Source organism: Perna viridis, chromosome 12, assembly GCF_037379345.1.
Source record: "Perna viridis isolate PV_CMFRI_1.1 ecotype Kerala chromosome 12, ASM3737934v1, whole genome shotgun sequence".
NCBI classification, from domain to species: Eukaryota; Metazoa; Mollusca; class Bivalvia; order Mytilida; family Mytilidae; genus Perna; species Perna viridis.
The window spans coordinates 36729893-36746632 of NC_142456.1; the positions used below are offsets into that span (position 1 = coordinate 36729893).

The following is a 16740-nucleotide window of genomic DNA, read 5'->3' on the forward strand; positions in this document are numbered from 1 at the left end:
ACTGGGTTCAGCTTTAGATTTCCATTACCCTCGTCCATTCTATATTAACAATAACGTGTTTTGCCCTTTTAAGGAAAAAATAATAAACGAATGTTATTTGAGCAATGAACGAATTTTATATTTTATGGTTTTTATTTAATTACTTTTTCGAAGTTTCTCGGCTCAATTATTTTAAGCTGGCATTGTGATCTTTTGTGCGTGTGTTTCAGGTTCCTAGATGTTTCCGTTTTCATTGCGATTGCTGTGTTAGATACAGTTTAAAAGAAAACAAGGTACTCAGGCCTTCTTGAACACATTTCTAGGTGTGTTTATTTGTGAAATATTAATGTTTTCAAAAGGAGATATTTCATGAATTATAGGATATAAGCGGCTCGTTATTCGAACATATCATCTTCATTTGTATTCTTTTAGTTTATCACATTGTTACTATCCTTTAGGTAATGGAAGCAATCGCTCATTGAAAGGGTGCCTTTCTACAACAGCCTAGAGAAAGCCTTCCACTCCGCTTCTGAACAAAACCATCATAACTCTATTTCTTACATGTCACCTCACACACTCGAATCGACAAAAAAACAGTTGCGGTATAAAAAAGTACATGTATATTGTTTATCTTCAAGCACAGGCTACAGCCAGAACTTCTAAGTTTAAGGTTAATAAATATTTTGACATATGTGCATGTAAACCTCTGAGTTTTACACTTATTATGTATCAATCAATATAAAAAATTAGACACTAAGTAGCGTGGAATTATAGTGAAGACAAAAGGCCGAACGATGATGCTTTATCGGTCTTCTTGCGTCATATTTTTACGAGATTATAGTCGTTTCTGTACGCATCATGTTTCTGTTCAACTTGCCATGGACCTTAATACATAATAAAAAATCCTTAATTAGTGGTTAAAACTTAACATGTATTTAACTTGTTGTTCAACCTGTCATTTACTTAAATGAATCATTTAAAATACCAAACATACAAACAAAGCAAAACACAAAATGAAACTTTTTTTCCGGATTCCTTACCAGGTTGTACCGATGTGTTTCGTGTATTGAATATGTTTTGAATTGTCCTTGTCCCCAACCTGCAAAAAATAGGGAACTAGCAAAAGATATGATAACACATGGTATACAAATTTAAAAATCACATTTCCATTACATATAAATTTACATATTAAATATTCACAAGAATGCAGATTATCAAAATCTACATTAAATATAAATCATAATATTAAAAGAATAAGTTTAAGTACTTAGCCTTGACTGACCCCGGCTATTTCAACATCCGTTTTATGATAACATTAATGGATCAAATAACAAAACTCACAATTTAATCTAGCAGCATCAATTTAAGCCTTTTAAGAAAGACACATTAACTATGTTTGTACCTGCAAATGGCCACAAAAGTTTCCTTTTTATATGAAGAAATGCGTCTTAAAAGGTCTCTTACCAAAGAGTAATCACGGAAAACAAGATTCTAGCAGTATTCAAAAGAATGTAATCCAGAGCAAAGACCAGACATGGAAATTAGACATACACGACAAAGTACACAAAATAACTAAAAAAAAACATACAAAAGCAAATACATGTAAGCAACTCGGACTATTTGCTTTTTTTTTAATTTCATTTTATTATGGCAATGAGAAAATGCAGTAAAATTAATTATTTTTTCGTCTAAACCTCAAGTAATTTAATTTAAAGTTCAATTACTGATTCCGTGTTAAACATCTATAAAAGTAATCAAGGGAACCAAGGTTATAGTGGTAATCAAAAGAATGTAATCCAGGGACAAAGACCAGACATGGAAAACAGACATTCACAACAAAGAACATCAAGTAACTAAAATCATACATACAAAAGTAAACTCGGACTCCACTTAAAACTGGAATTTTATCAACTTTGTGTATATACCATACAAGTACAAAAAGTATGTACTGCAGTTATTTAGTTTTCGGCAGAGCCTCATACAGCTGTTTTTTGATAAATTTTGTGTTTACAATAGAGTACTACATTTAAGTCTTTGAGGCTTTTCAGTTTATTTAGAGCGCTTAGTATTCTTAAACTAAAGTCTGGTAAAAAAAATAAAATCCATAAATATTACTTATATTTTAAAGCTGCATTTGTTCTTGATTCTTTGTGGATAATTGTTTCTCCTTTCAGGATTTAACACAGACTTTGAAGACACTTGGGTATTGATATAAAGAACCAGAAACCATCCAGAGGCGAGGAGAGTTCACTCGAGGTTTTTCTTGTATATTTTATTTCCTACTGTTTTTTAAACTGTTCATTAAACATTTTAAAGGAATGTTATTTTTAGAAATTAATATTAGTGAATTTGAAAAATAAAGGTACAAAATGTACATAAACATGTAAATTTATACAAGCTTTAAGTAATCACTTGCAACAAAGTTGTGACATGTAACATTTTTTTTCTCTTCCATCTGTCTGGTAAAGTTTCACATTTTAAATTATGTCACAAATGCTGAGACAATTTTTTAAAACTTTTTTTCTTTTGATATGCTCCTCTTTTAAGACTAGGTGTATTATGGTATACAATGTACCAGGTCCGTTTGGCAGTCATTCACACTTCGATCAATAAGTAAACAATGCTTTCACCAATTTTTGTGAAACTTTGGTGAATTGTTTCTTTTGATTGATGTGACCTTCTGGTTTTAATTAATTTCCAATTTCTGGTTATTGAGTTATATGTAGTTGGGACTTTATTCATTCGAAAATTGGGCGATTTTCTGTAACATGTAGTCTTCAAACCTGTTCTGTAATCCAATGAATAGTTTCTTTTCATTAATGAAAGCTCTATGAAGATTTGTGATTTTAAGACTTCGGGTAATGGGACTAAATAAACAATGTTCCCAGTAGTCTGAATCGCTCGCCTGGTTAAATTTTCGCATTACAAGTGCAAAAACTACAAACAAGGAGTTGTCCATCAATTTTGACTCAAAGAAAACTTTATTAGGACTTATCATAAGGATCATTTCAGCAACTGAAATTTTCATTCGATCTATCAAAATTTACAAGATATTGGCTGATAACTGTAAAATAAATTAAACATGTCGTTTTTCACCTTTCAAAGGCAATAACTCTTACATGGAGTTGTTTGACAACTTTGATCCCATGTAACTTTTGTAGATCTTTTTATAGGGAGTCGGTATTTCGGGTGTCCCGAGCCCGAGCTTATCTTCCCCGTGCTGAAAATGATTAATGCAGATATCTTCTTTAAAATGAGGTGAATGTCTTAGCTTTGTTACAGAAATGTCTATGAATACAATATAAATGTATTGAAATAATCAATTTAATGAGAGATAAATTTTGCTTTCAAGTATCAAATATGTTTCAAAATGGATGTTTTAGGTATCCCGTCTCGGGAATGGTGGTTACTCGATACTAAATTAAAATATAGACCGCTACAATTTTCCAAGAATAACCGTATGAAAGTATTTCAATTTTGTGTTGATTTTGTTATAGTCTTGAAATTGTCTAAGCCATATATTTGATAGTTAAATATATTTATGAGTCCCCTAGTCTTATTTTAACCCTTCTGTTTTTTTATGGCACTATTACTGTTTGTTTGTTTTTTTAATATGTTTTGATAACACTGGTAAGTATTTCATATTGGTCGAATTCTATGATCAGACTGCAATTAATATTTGTACAAAGGCTCAAAACTTAGTTGGGGCCATACAACCCCCCAAATGGGATCTTTTGTCATTCCCATCAATTAACAGACGACAATTTTACAAGTCTGTTTAATGGACTGCTGTCAGTCCCTTGTCAAATAAGTAAACCAGTATTGAGTCCAAAACATTTAGAACCATTCTCCCAAGTCAGGGTTTTGAGTCCACCTTTGCTCCCTGAAACCCTGACTTGCGAGGTTGATTTACAACTGACTAATATAAATATATTCCTTTGATATTTTTTTTTTTTTGTAATTATTTAAGTTTTTAACTCTCTTTGAGATACCAATATTAACTTAATTGAAATAATTATTTTCATTCAGTCAAGGATAAAAGAAGAGATATTACATAAATCTCTATAATGGCGTAATGTTAATCTAAACTAGAAAAAAAATGACATTTCTAACATTAGTCTGAATATCAAGTTCATTTAACATAAAAATGCCCTATTAAGGGATATTTTAATCATGGTTGATAAAGACAGGTTACTGATGGGTAAAGTTCGTCAATAAGACTGGATTGACTGTACAAAAAGTAACGTTTACAATGCATTGTACTTCACCCATTTTTACATGATACATACTTTGATAGTATGGTCTGTCGGAAAAGCCAGAGGCATGTTTATGTTAAAATTTTGTTTTTATGCCTAGTTTTAAACTATAGGTAAATACGTTAAAGACACGTTTTCCATTTTAAATTTGAACTACACAATTCTTAATAGTGTACACACACCCATATTGCTTTAGCTGTGTATTTGCAAACTCGATGATCTGACGATAGCATTTTAATGTTGCTAATCAAAGATATTAACGATATTGAAGACAACAGTGTATCTATTCGTGGTGAGTTATTTTATTCGCTTTTGTGCTGTAGGGAATGGGTAGTTGAAAAATCATTTATAAGCAGGTGTATTGAAATTCTAAACGTCACAATACAGAGTAGGGTGATTTAAGTTAGTTTTAGTTTTATCGAGAGGCTCTGATTACATTATCGACTGGATTCTTTAAAATAATTAGTATTTTCAGTATCTTAAATGTGATAAATGAGGGTACAGTTTTATTTCGGGATTTATTCTTTCACAATTTTAATATATTCAAATTACGTAACACTATGTATTTCAGTGAGATGAAGAAATTCATCAATTCAACATTTATTTAAAGATAATAGCGAAATTTAATGCTGTACACGTGACTTGTTTTGTAGTAAGTTTTAGACATGGTGTTATTCCCTGATAAATGTACTGTTATTAGTTCGTTTTTTTTTTCTTGTTTAGAATTACAGTGCCTTGTTATAGGTTTTAGTGTTATTTAATTTTTTTATCATTGAATGAATTAGGACAATTATATTCAATTTAGTTTTTAAAAAAATATTATATGATAGTGAATGGACGACGGAAATGTGATGTTCATAATTATTTTGTTATTAGACAAGCGTTAAGTACACGAGTTTTAATTACCGGAAAGCAAGCGTGACGACTCTAGGCACAGAATTCAGCTATTTGTTTTCATTTTAAAGAGTCAGTAATGTTATTTAGGTATCCCTGGATTACTTCGTATTTGTAGAGTTTTAACTTGCCTCTGATGATATCCAATGCGTTCAACATTTCTTGAAAACCTATGCGGAATCCTGAAGGATAGAGCCTGTAAGTCTTGTGTCGTTTTGCCTACTGGAATTTCCGATGTAGAAAGAATTGAAATCCGAAGACTAATCTGCATCTCATTGTTTACTTCTATGTAATGTTTTTTTTACACTTAAATCATGTGAAAAGTTTCTTTGTTTACCTCTTGATACTGAACTTTACCCTCTGTAAATGACAAATATTCGTGCATTTGAATTGTATATGAGGACCACTTCTCGTGAAACCACGGAGCCACATGATAAGATTTTTAAATACTCTATTATGATACTGTTGACGTATCTTTACTTTTACTAATTTTGTGATCAAGAAAAAAACACCAAAATAGTTCGCAAGAACAATGTTATACGCAAAATTAAAAATGTTGCGAAATTGTTTACAGAAAAGTGGTATCTGCGGAATTTTCAGAAATCCTTTGCTGGAATCGAAGGAAATTGTCATGACATGAAATTATGTCGTTGCAGTTCAACCCATTTGCAATTGATCAGATGCATTTGTACAAATAGAGTGACGCGTCATAGTTACTACAGTCCCTGCATGATTCTTACAAGGATTTGTACTAGACTTGATCCCAATGTGCCAGGTTATTAAAAACGAAGCTTGATGTTTATCGTTTCAATATGTTATGCACTGATGCAGAACAGAATGTAAACAACAAGTTTATTTCTACAAAAATGTAAGCAATGCTTCAACTTTGCACACAATTGATTTGTAAGGAAAACAAATTCCTATCTTAATGTATTTATGTGTATATTTCACTTGTACATACTCTTAATTAACGACAAACGTATTCTCACATAAGTGTATTTGCCTTGAGCCTTGTTAAAAGGTAAATGTATAGTTAGTGTATTTTTCTAAAGATACTTTGGTTTACATTTGTTAGATTACATTAAGAGTCCCGTTATTTGTATCCATTGATGTCATCATAAAACGGATAGTGCAAAAACCGTTGGCAGTAACTAAAACGCAAAGAAATCACAGTCAGGAGTTTGAAAATAAGATTCTGAGTAATAGAAGTTAAAGGTTTATAGCCTAAAAAACATTCTTATTCCTCTTTTTAGCGGGGTCCTTCTAAATGTATTTCTCTTACAAACAAATTTATTTGAGTATCCAACATGGGGACACGTGGGGTATAATGTACTTTTGATTACACACCTAAAAACTTAAAGACAGTTAAAAACGTCTGAATCCGTTGTTGCTTTACTATCTATTTCTTACAAAGCAACTGCAATGACAAAGGAAATATTTGGGAACCTGAAGAAAACATGATGCAGGCTAAAGATATTTGAGCACAGAAACTCCGGAAACGTTATTAAAAAAACACCATAAAATATTATTACTAGTATTACATTTTTATAAATTTATTTTCTTTAAAGGGCAAGACATTTTCGTGTTTATATAAAATGGACCAATGTAATGGAAATCTAAAGCTGAATCCAGTGATCCTTGTTGAATGTTGTTTTGCATTTGTGATTCTGGTCTGTATTGTTATCGGGTTTGCTGGTAATGGAATAAGGATTAATGGATCTTCGAGATATATGACCAGCATTGGACTTTGGTATGAGACATTATGTACAGAACATGGCGGATGTTCATCTGAGTCATTAAAAGAGAAGTATGATGATGGTGAAACTAGTGGTAGGTACACCTTTCATAAAATCATGTTCATGTAATGAAAGCCATACATACGTCCCCGCGAAACATAAATAAAAAAAAAATCACACTTTCACTATCACATATCACCATACCTGACAGATGATATGATAAATATCACGATCCTTACTTGACAGAAGATGTCTTTTTATGGTACAAGATATTAATGTTATTGTTATTGGTTCCAGTAATCAGATGGCTTGTTCAAGCTTTAGTTTATGCTAATTTCTGCCTCCACACTGCAGATTTATATTCCGCTGGTGGAGCGCCAAGTCTTCTGGTTGCCAATCAAGCACGTTTTCGTTTACTTTCGGTCAAGGTGATTACATAATTAGAATCAGGCTAAACCAATCCAAAGACAAAGCCTAAGCTCTTGTTTCATTTTTAGGCTAAGATAAAGTTATGAACTAGAAAAAAGGTCTTCAATAATTGTTTAATATACATTTTGTAGAAAGCACATACTATGGCGAAATCGTTTACTGGCAGGTGATTGTGACGTTATCGCTGAGTTTTGCTGGACTGATTGGATTGTTTTATATCCTGACCATAGTCAAGGTCATTGACCAACGGAAAATACGTCCTTTAGTTCTAGTTTTATGTATCATAATAGGTAATCATATATCTTCATCATTTTGATCAAACAATGAAAAATTAGTTAAAAACTACAATTATATACGTTAACTTCTTCGTATAATTATTAGAGGAGACATCACTTTTTTTTCCTCAATTTTTGATTTATTTGAATTATTACACCTAATATATATCATACAAATACCTGTTGTAGTCACTTACGTTGTTTAATTGAAGATAAATTGATTCAAAATCGACGATGTCCCAAGCCATACGAATTTTGATTGGCGATGTGGTCACGTGACCGCGCTGCGTCATTGCTTCGCAATTTATTGATCGAGTGGTTGAAATGCCTGGTAATTCTGCACTTTTTTACATGAATTCTACAAATTGAAAGTGAAAATATTAAAAAGTTTTGGTTTGCCAGCGAATATATACTTACAGTTGTACCAGTTTAAACAACTTTGAGAAGTAAATGATAAAAAGTGAAAGAAATATTTAACAATTGCATATGTAAATTGGTTTGATACAGGTTTTGACACGTTAAGCACAAGAATTCTATATACATTAGAGAGTCACAACTAGACAATTCCGTTTTATCACCTTTGATGGAATTTTTCTTGATCAATCAACCACTGAACAACACATTGTAAACAAAATTAGTATTTGAATGATAAAAATAAAGAGGACGGCATCAAAACGTCCGTGTGTCGGTAAGGCAGAGGAATACCCATATGTTAACTACTACACTGCCTACACCACTAAATTGATTCTATTTTCAAATTTCTTGAAATTGTGCAAATGTCATCATGCTGCCCGTACTTTTGTGAAACAGCTGAATTTGGATTAAATTTGATAAAACTCGAATGATACTATGGTGCACCTCCTAGTTTGATTGTGTGTTTGGTTTCTATGTGTATGTGGGTTTTTTTTTTCTTTCCAAATGACTTTTCAGGTATAATGACATCACATTTGCAATTTATCTAAAACCGCTGAGTGGAATTCGCTCACCTTATTCGTCATATTATGAGGTCATAGAACTTAGATTACTTATTTACCCGTTTAAAAACTTTTAAGATACATCCTAAAACTCATTTACATCTGAATAAATGATAGATAAATTATTTCTAATGACACGTTAGAAACTAAACGTGCGATGTATTTTCATAATAGTCTTATAATTCTATTTTTAGGAGGACTCCTTCTTTTGATGGCAGTCAGTGAGGGGACACGACAAGTGATTAGACATGTACACGAAATACAAGCTTTACATTTTCCATGGTCGTTATTCTTTTTAGCTGTTGCGGGAGTATTTGCCGTCATACTTGGAACATTAAACATTTTAATGATGGATTGTAAACGACGCGAAGTATATATTGATTCAAACAGTGTCTGGAAACCATTTCCCTTTGTGTTAGAGTTTATTTTAATGTTGGTTAGTTTTGTCTTCCAAATTGCTATACACGGAGGTGATGGGATGGCTATTGTTGAGAGACAGATCTCCAACACAATTAAAAACGGAACTGATATTTTTCATAGAACGACCAACCAACGGATTGGAATCTGGTATATTACTTTTTGTAATGGAACTGAATGTAGAAAAATGTCAAGGAAACAACACAACGTACTTTTTAATGGTGATAATGACTTCTTTTATGGTAAGTGCCATGACCGTAATTTTTATTTGTTTGATTTAATGTTTTGTTGAACAACTAAATGATTGAGAAAGGCTCTATTATTTCAAAAATAAACGTGCTGTGCTACATAGGGCATTAGGTCTGATCAGGAAAATAATAATAAATAATAAACGAAAACCAACAAACAAACAAAAAAAAAAAAACCAAAAAAGGGCCAAAACAAATTGAATTATATTCAAACACTAAAGACGGCACAGTGGTGGTAAACTTAAGAAACTTAACCAAATCTTGCATGTATTACCCAACTATTCTTTATAGATATGACCGAAGCGTTTTCCATAGAATTTTCCATCACCATGGTAATGGTAGCAGGTAGTACTTTAGCAGCTATGATATTGTATGGAGTAGGACTCAAGAAACGCACAAACACCTTCACGTACCATATTCGGATGTATATACTAACATGTGCAATGGTAGCGGGTACGTATAGTATTCATACAAATTCAGTAGGAAGTAAACCCAGTCGAATCATGCAATTTTTAACATTTATCATTATTCATAACAGAATCTACCAATTAATCTTAACCTATCCCAAAAAACTGGTGTTAATATCCTTGATAAGAGTAATCAAGGGAACCAAGGCCATAGCGGTAATCAAAAGAATGCAACCCAGTGAGAAAGACCAGACATGGAAAACAGACACACACAACAAAGAACACAAAGCAACCAAAATCATACATACAAAGTAACAAAAGTAAATGAGCAACTCGGACTCCACTAAAAACTGGGAGCATGGACAAGGTGCACCGGTAGGGTAAGCGTCGTATTTCTTTGTCCATGCAATATTCTGCTTTTTTTTAATTTCAATTTTTAGATCCAAAATTTAGGGTAAGCGTCCTCTGCTTTTCTAGAAACACCCTCCGAGTTGCTCATAAAAAGTCAAGTCCGGGGTAGACAAACGAGGAAAGGAAAACTATGACCCGTTGAATAAATCAGTTTTCATGGTGTTGATGGATACACCATAACGATCCACGAGTTCATGATGACGACCATAAAACTTCTGTAGTGATGACTTCAATCTTGTAGCAACATAACCCTGTTCCAGAAGCCTATTTGTTAGAGTTCTAGCGCGATACAAAAAGTCTGCGTAGTTTCGGCAAGCTCTGGCATAACGTATGAGTTTTGATATGAACACTCCATACGTAGGAGCCGAAGGGATGTTGCCACAGATGAAAGGAAAGTCATCACGTTTGTCGTAAAGTTTGGTCAATAGTTTTCCTTTACCATCGATTTCTAAGTGTAGGTCAAAATATGAGGCTGACTTCACAGTTTCTGTAGTATCCTTTATCTCAAGTTCTTTTGGGTAGATGCGATGTATCAAATCCTCGAAATTAGGATTATTTAAAGATAACACGTCATCTATATAGCGGAAACTGAGATTGGAGGATCTAGCTAAACAATATTCTTTCTTTCTGATCCGATCAGCTATAAAGTCAGCCTCATAAGAGTGAAGGAATAGGTCAGCTAGTAAAGGGGCACAATTTGTTCCCATTGGAATGCCGACCGTTTGTTGAAAAACATGTCCACCACACTGGACAAATATGTTGTCGATTAAAAATTCCAGCATTTTGTAAACATCTTAACTTACTTTTGGTTTAATACACATTTACCGCTACGACTTCTCATTCCTTAGTGTCAATTTTCTTTTTATCTGTACCAGCAACCTGTCGCCTGTGTATGGATTTCTTACATCAAATTTCAACTCGCCAAAACTAAACAGGCTTTAAGAACCGAGCTAAAATTCTAGAATAGGGTAATGTTGCTACCAAATTAAAATCATTGCTAACGAAATTTTATGGTCATTATCATGAACTCGTGAATCAGTATGGTGTATATAATTGCACCGTGAGAACCTATATGTTCACCTTTTCTCAGTTTTCCGTCTGTCACGGATGTGAAATGTAATGAGCAATTCTTTGCTGTTTCTGGAAGAGAAGATGCTTCCAATGCCCTTGATACATGAGTCCAGATTGATCATTTAATTTTGTTTCGTTGTACGTACGTTATGTTTGATTATTTTATGTTCTTTGTTGTGTGTGTCTATTTTCTCTGTCTAGTCTTTGTCCTTAAAAGATACTTGAATATATTGTTTACCACTAGAATCTTAGTTCATTGATTACTCTTATCCAAAACAAATGTATGGCAAATGATTGCCATCCCTCTTTTAACCATAGGCTATGTAATTTCTGAAGTTGTATATTCTATTTCAGCTGTCATAGGTATAGATGTATGCGCTTTCGAAGCTAGGTGGCAACAATTAATAACGAAAGAAGATACTATACCAAAATATACGTATCACTTCCCCTGGGGTCTGCTGTTGCTCGGACTCTCAGCTGTTATCGATTTAGTCGTAGCAGGGATGAATCTTATTGTTCTGTCATGTCAAAATAATAGACATGAATATGAAAACACTCAGCACGTTCAACTTTCACATACATATATATCACCTAATACATATGATGTTAAAACATCACAAAGTGTTGACTTGAACGATTGAAAAACACAATGTTCAAGAAAGTGGCCGATCTTTTATAAAAAAAAAAATAAGTAATATCAAATAATATATTAAATACATTTTACTTGATTGTTAGAATTCTTCAGATTATTTCATGCACTTATTTTTGTAAAATTGTATATTGAATAATAAAATACTATTAATATGAAGTTGTTTTATTGATAATAACAAGGATAATATGAAAATGCATTAGACATGAAGTTGAAAACAAGCTGTCGATGGTTGAGTCTAAGAAGATGACAAATATAGGAGACATATTTCGTATTTTGGCAGTTAGTTATAGACTGATCGATTGCAATTTCATGCACTTTGGTAGATATACGATTCGTTTCATGGTTTATTTAATCAAAAAGACTTTTTGTTAGATATACGATTCGTTTCGGGGTTTGGTTTAATCAAAAAGACCTTTTTTGTACCATTTCACAGCCACCAGGTTACTCCACTCGGTCACATTATTGAGAACATTTAATGCCCTATGGTTGATATTTGATACATTTCAGGACGATTTAAGGAAGTATACATAGAGTAAGGGACATATCTCATGAAATCATTGATATGTTTATATCACATTAAATTTCACTAATGTCTTTCAAGCTTTTATTTGAAACAGAATGAAATCAGTCCAAGTTACTTTGATGCTTACATCAGATTGATGTAAAATGGTAAATGCAAACGTTCCAATGATTTGTAAGAGTTATGTCCCTTACCCTAGGTCTAACTCCTTAATTATTCAAAACAAAATTTGCTTTGTGCAAGTCGAACATGCTGAGACGGAATTTTAATGTGCTAAGTCACAAAGTCACATATAAGGCAGCCTGCAGCTATGCAGGTCACTCCCAACATTCCTCGCATTCGAAGTATGCTTCTGTAAGATTTGAGGTTTAAGGGAATAGATGTATATGTAGGAACACCAAATGTACCTAAACTCGCTGGAAATCAGTGGAAAAAACAAAGCTAGAGACACTTAACAGACAAAACAAGAACAAACAAATCTTCTATCATAAAACATGAACAGTTTTTTCTTTAAATCTGCCTGTTTCTTACACATACTTACACCTAAAAGCTTAATCCTCTGAAAGAATAATCAAGGAAACCAAGGTTATAGCAGTAATCAAAAAATGTAATCCAGAGACAAAGACCAGATATGGAAACAGACATACACAACAAAGAACATGAAGTAACTGAAATCATAAATACAAAGTAACAAAAGCAAATGAGCAACTCGGACTCCACTGAAACCTGGGAGCATGGACCAGGTGCACCGGTAGGGTAAGCGTCCTCTGCTTTTCTAGAAACACCCGCAGAGTTGCTCATAAAAAGTCAAGTCCGGGGTTGACAAACGAAGAAAGGATAACTATGACCCATTGAGTTAATCAGTTTCCATAGTGCAGTATTTTATGCCGATATAGATAATGGTATCATGAGCAATTTTGACATTTAAGAAAATTTGAAAATGGATTAATTCAAGACATAGCATGTGTTTGTTTTTTTTTAGAATTTAGCCAACCGACACATATCTTTATTTTGTATTAAAATGTATATTTAGCCAATCATTTTTAACGACAGTCCCATATCAATATTCTATTGGAATATTGTATTCACTTTTTGTCAATAGGCAGTTACATTGCAATCTCCTCCGCAGACCTATAACTACTTTCTAATTTTCTACGTATCCATCCGCTAGCTTATATGGCATACTAATAATAAATCCAGAATGGGGTTGGGCCCTGAGTGTGGCAGAGGTGTGAAGCTTTAAAATAGCCAGTATACCCTTTGTACAAGAAATGGGTACAAGGGTGCATATAAGTAGAATGATACTACTAAATCTCTTTATTTACAGTTGGTCTTTCAGGTATCTACCTCAGATAAATACGTCCGGGCACAGCGATTGGACAAGTGTTCCTGATATTAATTCCAGACTTTAACACTATTCCAAGTTTAAAGAATTGCAATTTTATTTTATTTTAAATTGGACTGATTAGCAAGAGTGGCAACAAAGACGCCGGTCAGTTAAACATGTTTTTAAAGTTCGTCCTATTGTATTGCGCACTACTGTAGCAGATTAGGGGAGGGCTCGGCACTCACTAACATGTTTAACCCCACCCCATATCTTTACATGTTCTAAGTCCAATAGCGGGGCCTTTTACAGCTTGTTTTATTGTTTGGGGTTTGCCTCATTCAAAACTGTGTGGTGACCTGTAGAATGTTTAATTGTTCTTTGCTTGCCACTTGGTGGGTGACTGAAATCATTTCCTTTTTTTGTGTTATCTTCTTTAATAAAAACACATCACCGGTTTTGAAATGACTTCTGGAAATAGACTCAAAATTAAAACAAAATGTTAATTAAAAGCCCCAAATTGTTTTTAAAAGGTAATTAAAAAAATTACTTTGGTTGCTTATGAGCAGAAATAGTACATTTCTGCCTGTAAACATGTATTACCTTCTAAAAGGTGTACAGAAATTACTTTAGAAAAGATGGAACTATATCGAACCTTTGGGCATTTTTTTGTTTTCGTACTGTATAACATATTTTTACGCTTCCATTGGGAAAGGGAATGATTAGGCCTGCATGTCATTTGAGTCATCGAAGTACCAAAACGTACAACAAAATCGTATATGACATCAATTTAGCAGAAGACGAGCAGGTGTAAATCGTACTCACATTATAAACATGCAGCATAGGGGGATCTACGGTAGATTTGGTATATCATAAAGTTAAAAACTAGAAATTACTGGAAAACTCCATTATGATTACAGGTAACTTAAGTCAAAGTCAAAGAATATGATATACAATATACATGTACCATTCGTTTTCTTTTACAATATTCAGTTGTAACATACCACATAACCATTTTCATTTGGGGCTAAAGTTTTGGGATAAAAATTAAATTAATTGTGACTTCACGTGAAGTCAGTTTTTAAATAGAACGGCAATGCTAAGGAGTCTAAAAAATTATATTTTACTGGTTTCACTCTAGAATAAAATATATAATCGCTAATTATCAGTTAGAAGTTCCCGGTGCATAGGGGTTTAAAACACAGACATTTGGGTATCATATATTATATTTGTTTTTTTAGTAAGAATTTAACATGTCTAGCCATAGCAAGCGAGCTATTTAGTACAATATTATACAAATTATAGTGTTAGGTTCGGTTGGTAGATTCGGGGTTTTTTTTATATCAAAACGTGTCTAACAAAGCCCGTTTCAGTTAAACCCCGGACTGAAAATGGAAATTCTAGCTGTGTATATTCAAAGCTTTCAACACAAATTTTACATGTAGCAAGTGTGATATGTTCAAAACTGGGGTTCAGAAGTGGTTAATTACCGTTTCCTGCATCGTCCAGATGTATGGTCTGTTACAACAACGTTTCAAACATGTGACTACGCACTGGTTTTGGTATTAATTTGTACATATTTCGTTTTTGAAAATAGCCAGAGTGTACAAATGCATCATATTGAGATCTAAGTACGAAAAAAAATTACATCATAAATACAGCGTTTGTAGACCGTTAAGGCAGCGTTTTTATTCACATCTACCAAGTGTCAGAATTATATATTGATTAGTATCAAATAGCTGTGAACCTAGTAAGCTTACATGAGTTATGAGTTTGCATCGAAAACAATATATTTACTTTCAACGTATACGCTCTTAAATTATCAGATTTATCATATGCTATAAGTTAAAAATGTAACTTTTTATATGACCGCAAAATAATACTGCCGACTTACAATGGCATTATCCTATTGTCGGTGCCGTCATCTACGTATACGCTGTTGGCGTTCGATAATTTTCGTTAAAAATATATGATCCTTATAAAATGTTTACAAGATGGTCCGGGGGAGATGGTGGAGTGACTTTTTGTTAAGTTTTTGTCCTAGCACTTTTGAAAGTAATGGGCTACAGGGGAAAGTTATATAGGGAACCAAGATAATCAAAAGAATACAATCCAGGGATAAATGCTAGACGTGAAAAACATACACACCTTAAAAACAACATGAACTAACACAAAAAAAAGATGTACAAGGAAACAAAAGCAAAGGAGCAACTCGTATTCCACTAAAAACTGGGCGCATTGTACAGGTGCACCGGTAGGGTAGGCCTCCTCTGCTTCTCTAGAGAGGTGCTGTCATGATGGTTGATAAAAAAAGTTTATTATACGATTTTGATTATTCAGATGGCAATGTGTTTCTTTTTAAATTGTGTTCCAAGATGTTTTTTTATGGGATAACTTATCCTAAATGGGGTTTGTCCCTGGATTTTAGGGAATTTTAGTTCCCTTGATTACTCATTGATAACCTCCAAAAATAAATATCAATGTGTTGGTAAAATTTGCATTTTTAAGATATATATTGATAGGTCAAATTTAGTTGAAATGCACTATAAGAAAATCTCTCTTTTTTGTTGTCTAGATGTATTGAGTATAATTTACACCACAAACAAAATAATGACTGACATGACCATCCACAGTCGTTTTTTGACTAATACGAACACAAAATGTCTCAATCAACGCATTATCTGCCTATAAGAAATATATTTTGTCTACCACAACAGTACAAAATGTTGAATCAGTCATTTTGTGGTCAATTGAAACCAAATCAAATGTTTATACAGAATGTTGTTGTCTATGTCAACACCTTTTTGGTTGATAGTAAAAAAATGTCGATGTCAACTCTTTTTGGGTTGGTTTAGACATAAAATGTCTACGTCAACACTTTTTGCATTGTGGTAGACAAAATGTGCCCACCTCAACGCACAAAAACGTTGTGTTAGACATTTTGTGTGCTCAACACTAAATTTACTATGATGTTTTAAGACAACGTATTTTTGTGTTGAGTTAAACAAATTGTATTTTAAATGAACATTTTATGTGTTGATGTGGTCAAAATATAACTAAGTTTAACGAAATGAACGTTTAAATAGCCATTATTTGTTTCCATCAGTTATATTTTGACTATGCATGGTCACTTCAGTCATTATTTCA

The 16740-nt window shown here is 33.0% G+C and overlaps 1 protein-coding gene across 5 annotated transcripts; it reads left to right on the forward strand.

Annotated features, from left to right (window-relative positions):
* Positions 1–4372: 4372 nt before the first annotated feature.
* On the forward strand, positions 4373–11905 carry LOC148602165 (uncharacterized). 5 transcript variants are annotated; one of them, XM_088555991.1, is made up of 8 exons: positions 4394–4527; positions 5248–5327; positions 5786–5997; positions 6698–6959; positions 7426–7584; positions 8738–9202; positions 9500–9661; positions 11452–11905. In XM_088555991.1, exons 4-8 carry the CDS (start codon positions 6725–6727, stop codon positions 11736–11738), a joined length of 1308 nt encoding a protein of 435 aa, XP_088412117.1. In that variant the 5' UTR covers positions 4394–4527; positions 5248–5327; positions 5786–5997; positions 6698–6724; the 3' UTR covers positions 11739–11905. The 5 variants fall into 5 exon arrangements, with proteins under 5 accessions (XP_088412115.1, XP_088412117.1, XP_088412116.1 ...); XM_088555990.1 differs by lacking the exon at positions 5248–5327; XM_088555992.1 differs by lacking the exon at positions 4394–4527 and having other exon boundaries at positions 5082–5327; positions 5786–6059.
* The last annotated feature ends 4835 nt before the right edge of the window (positions 11906–16740 follow it).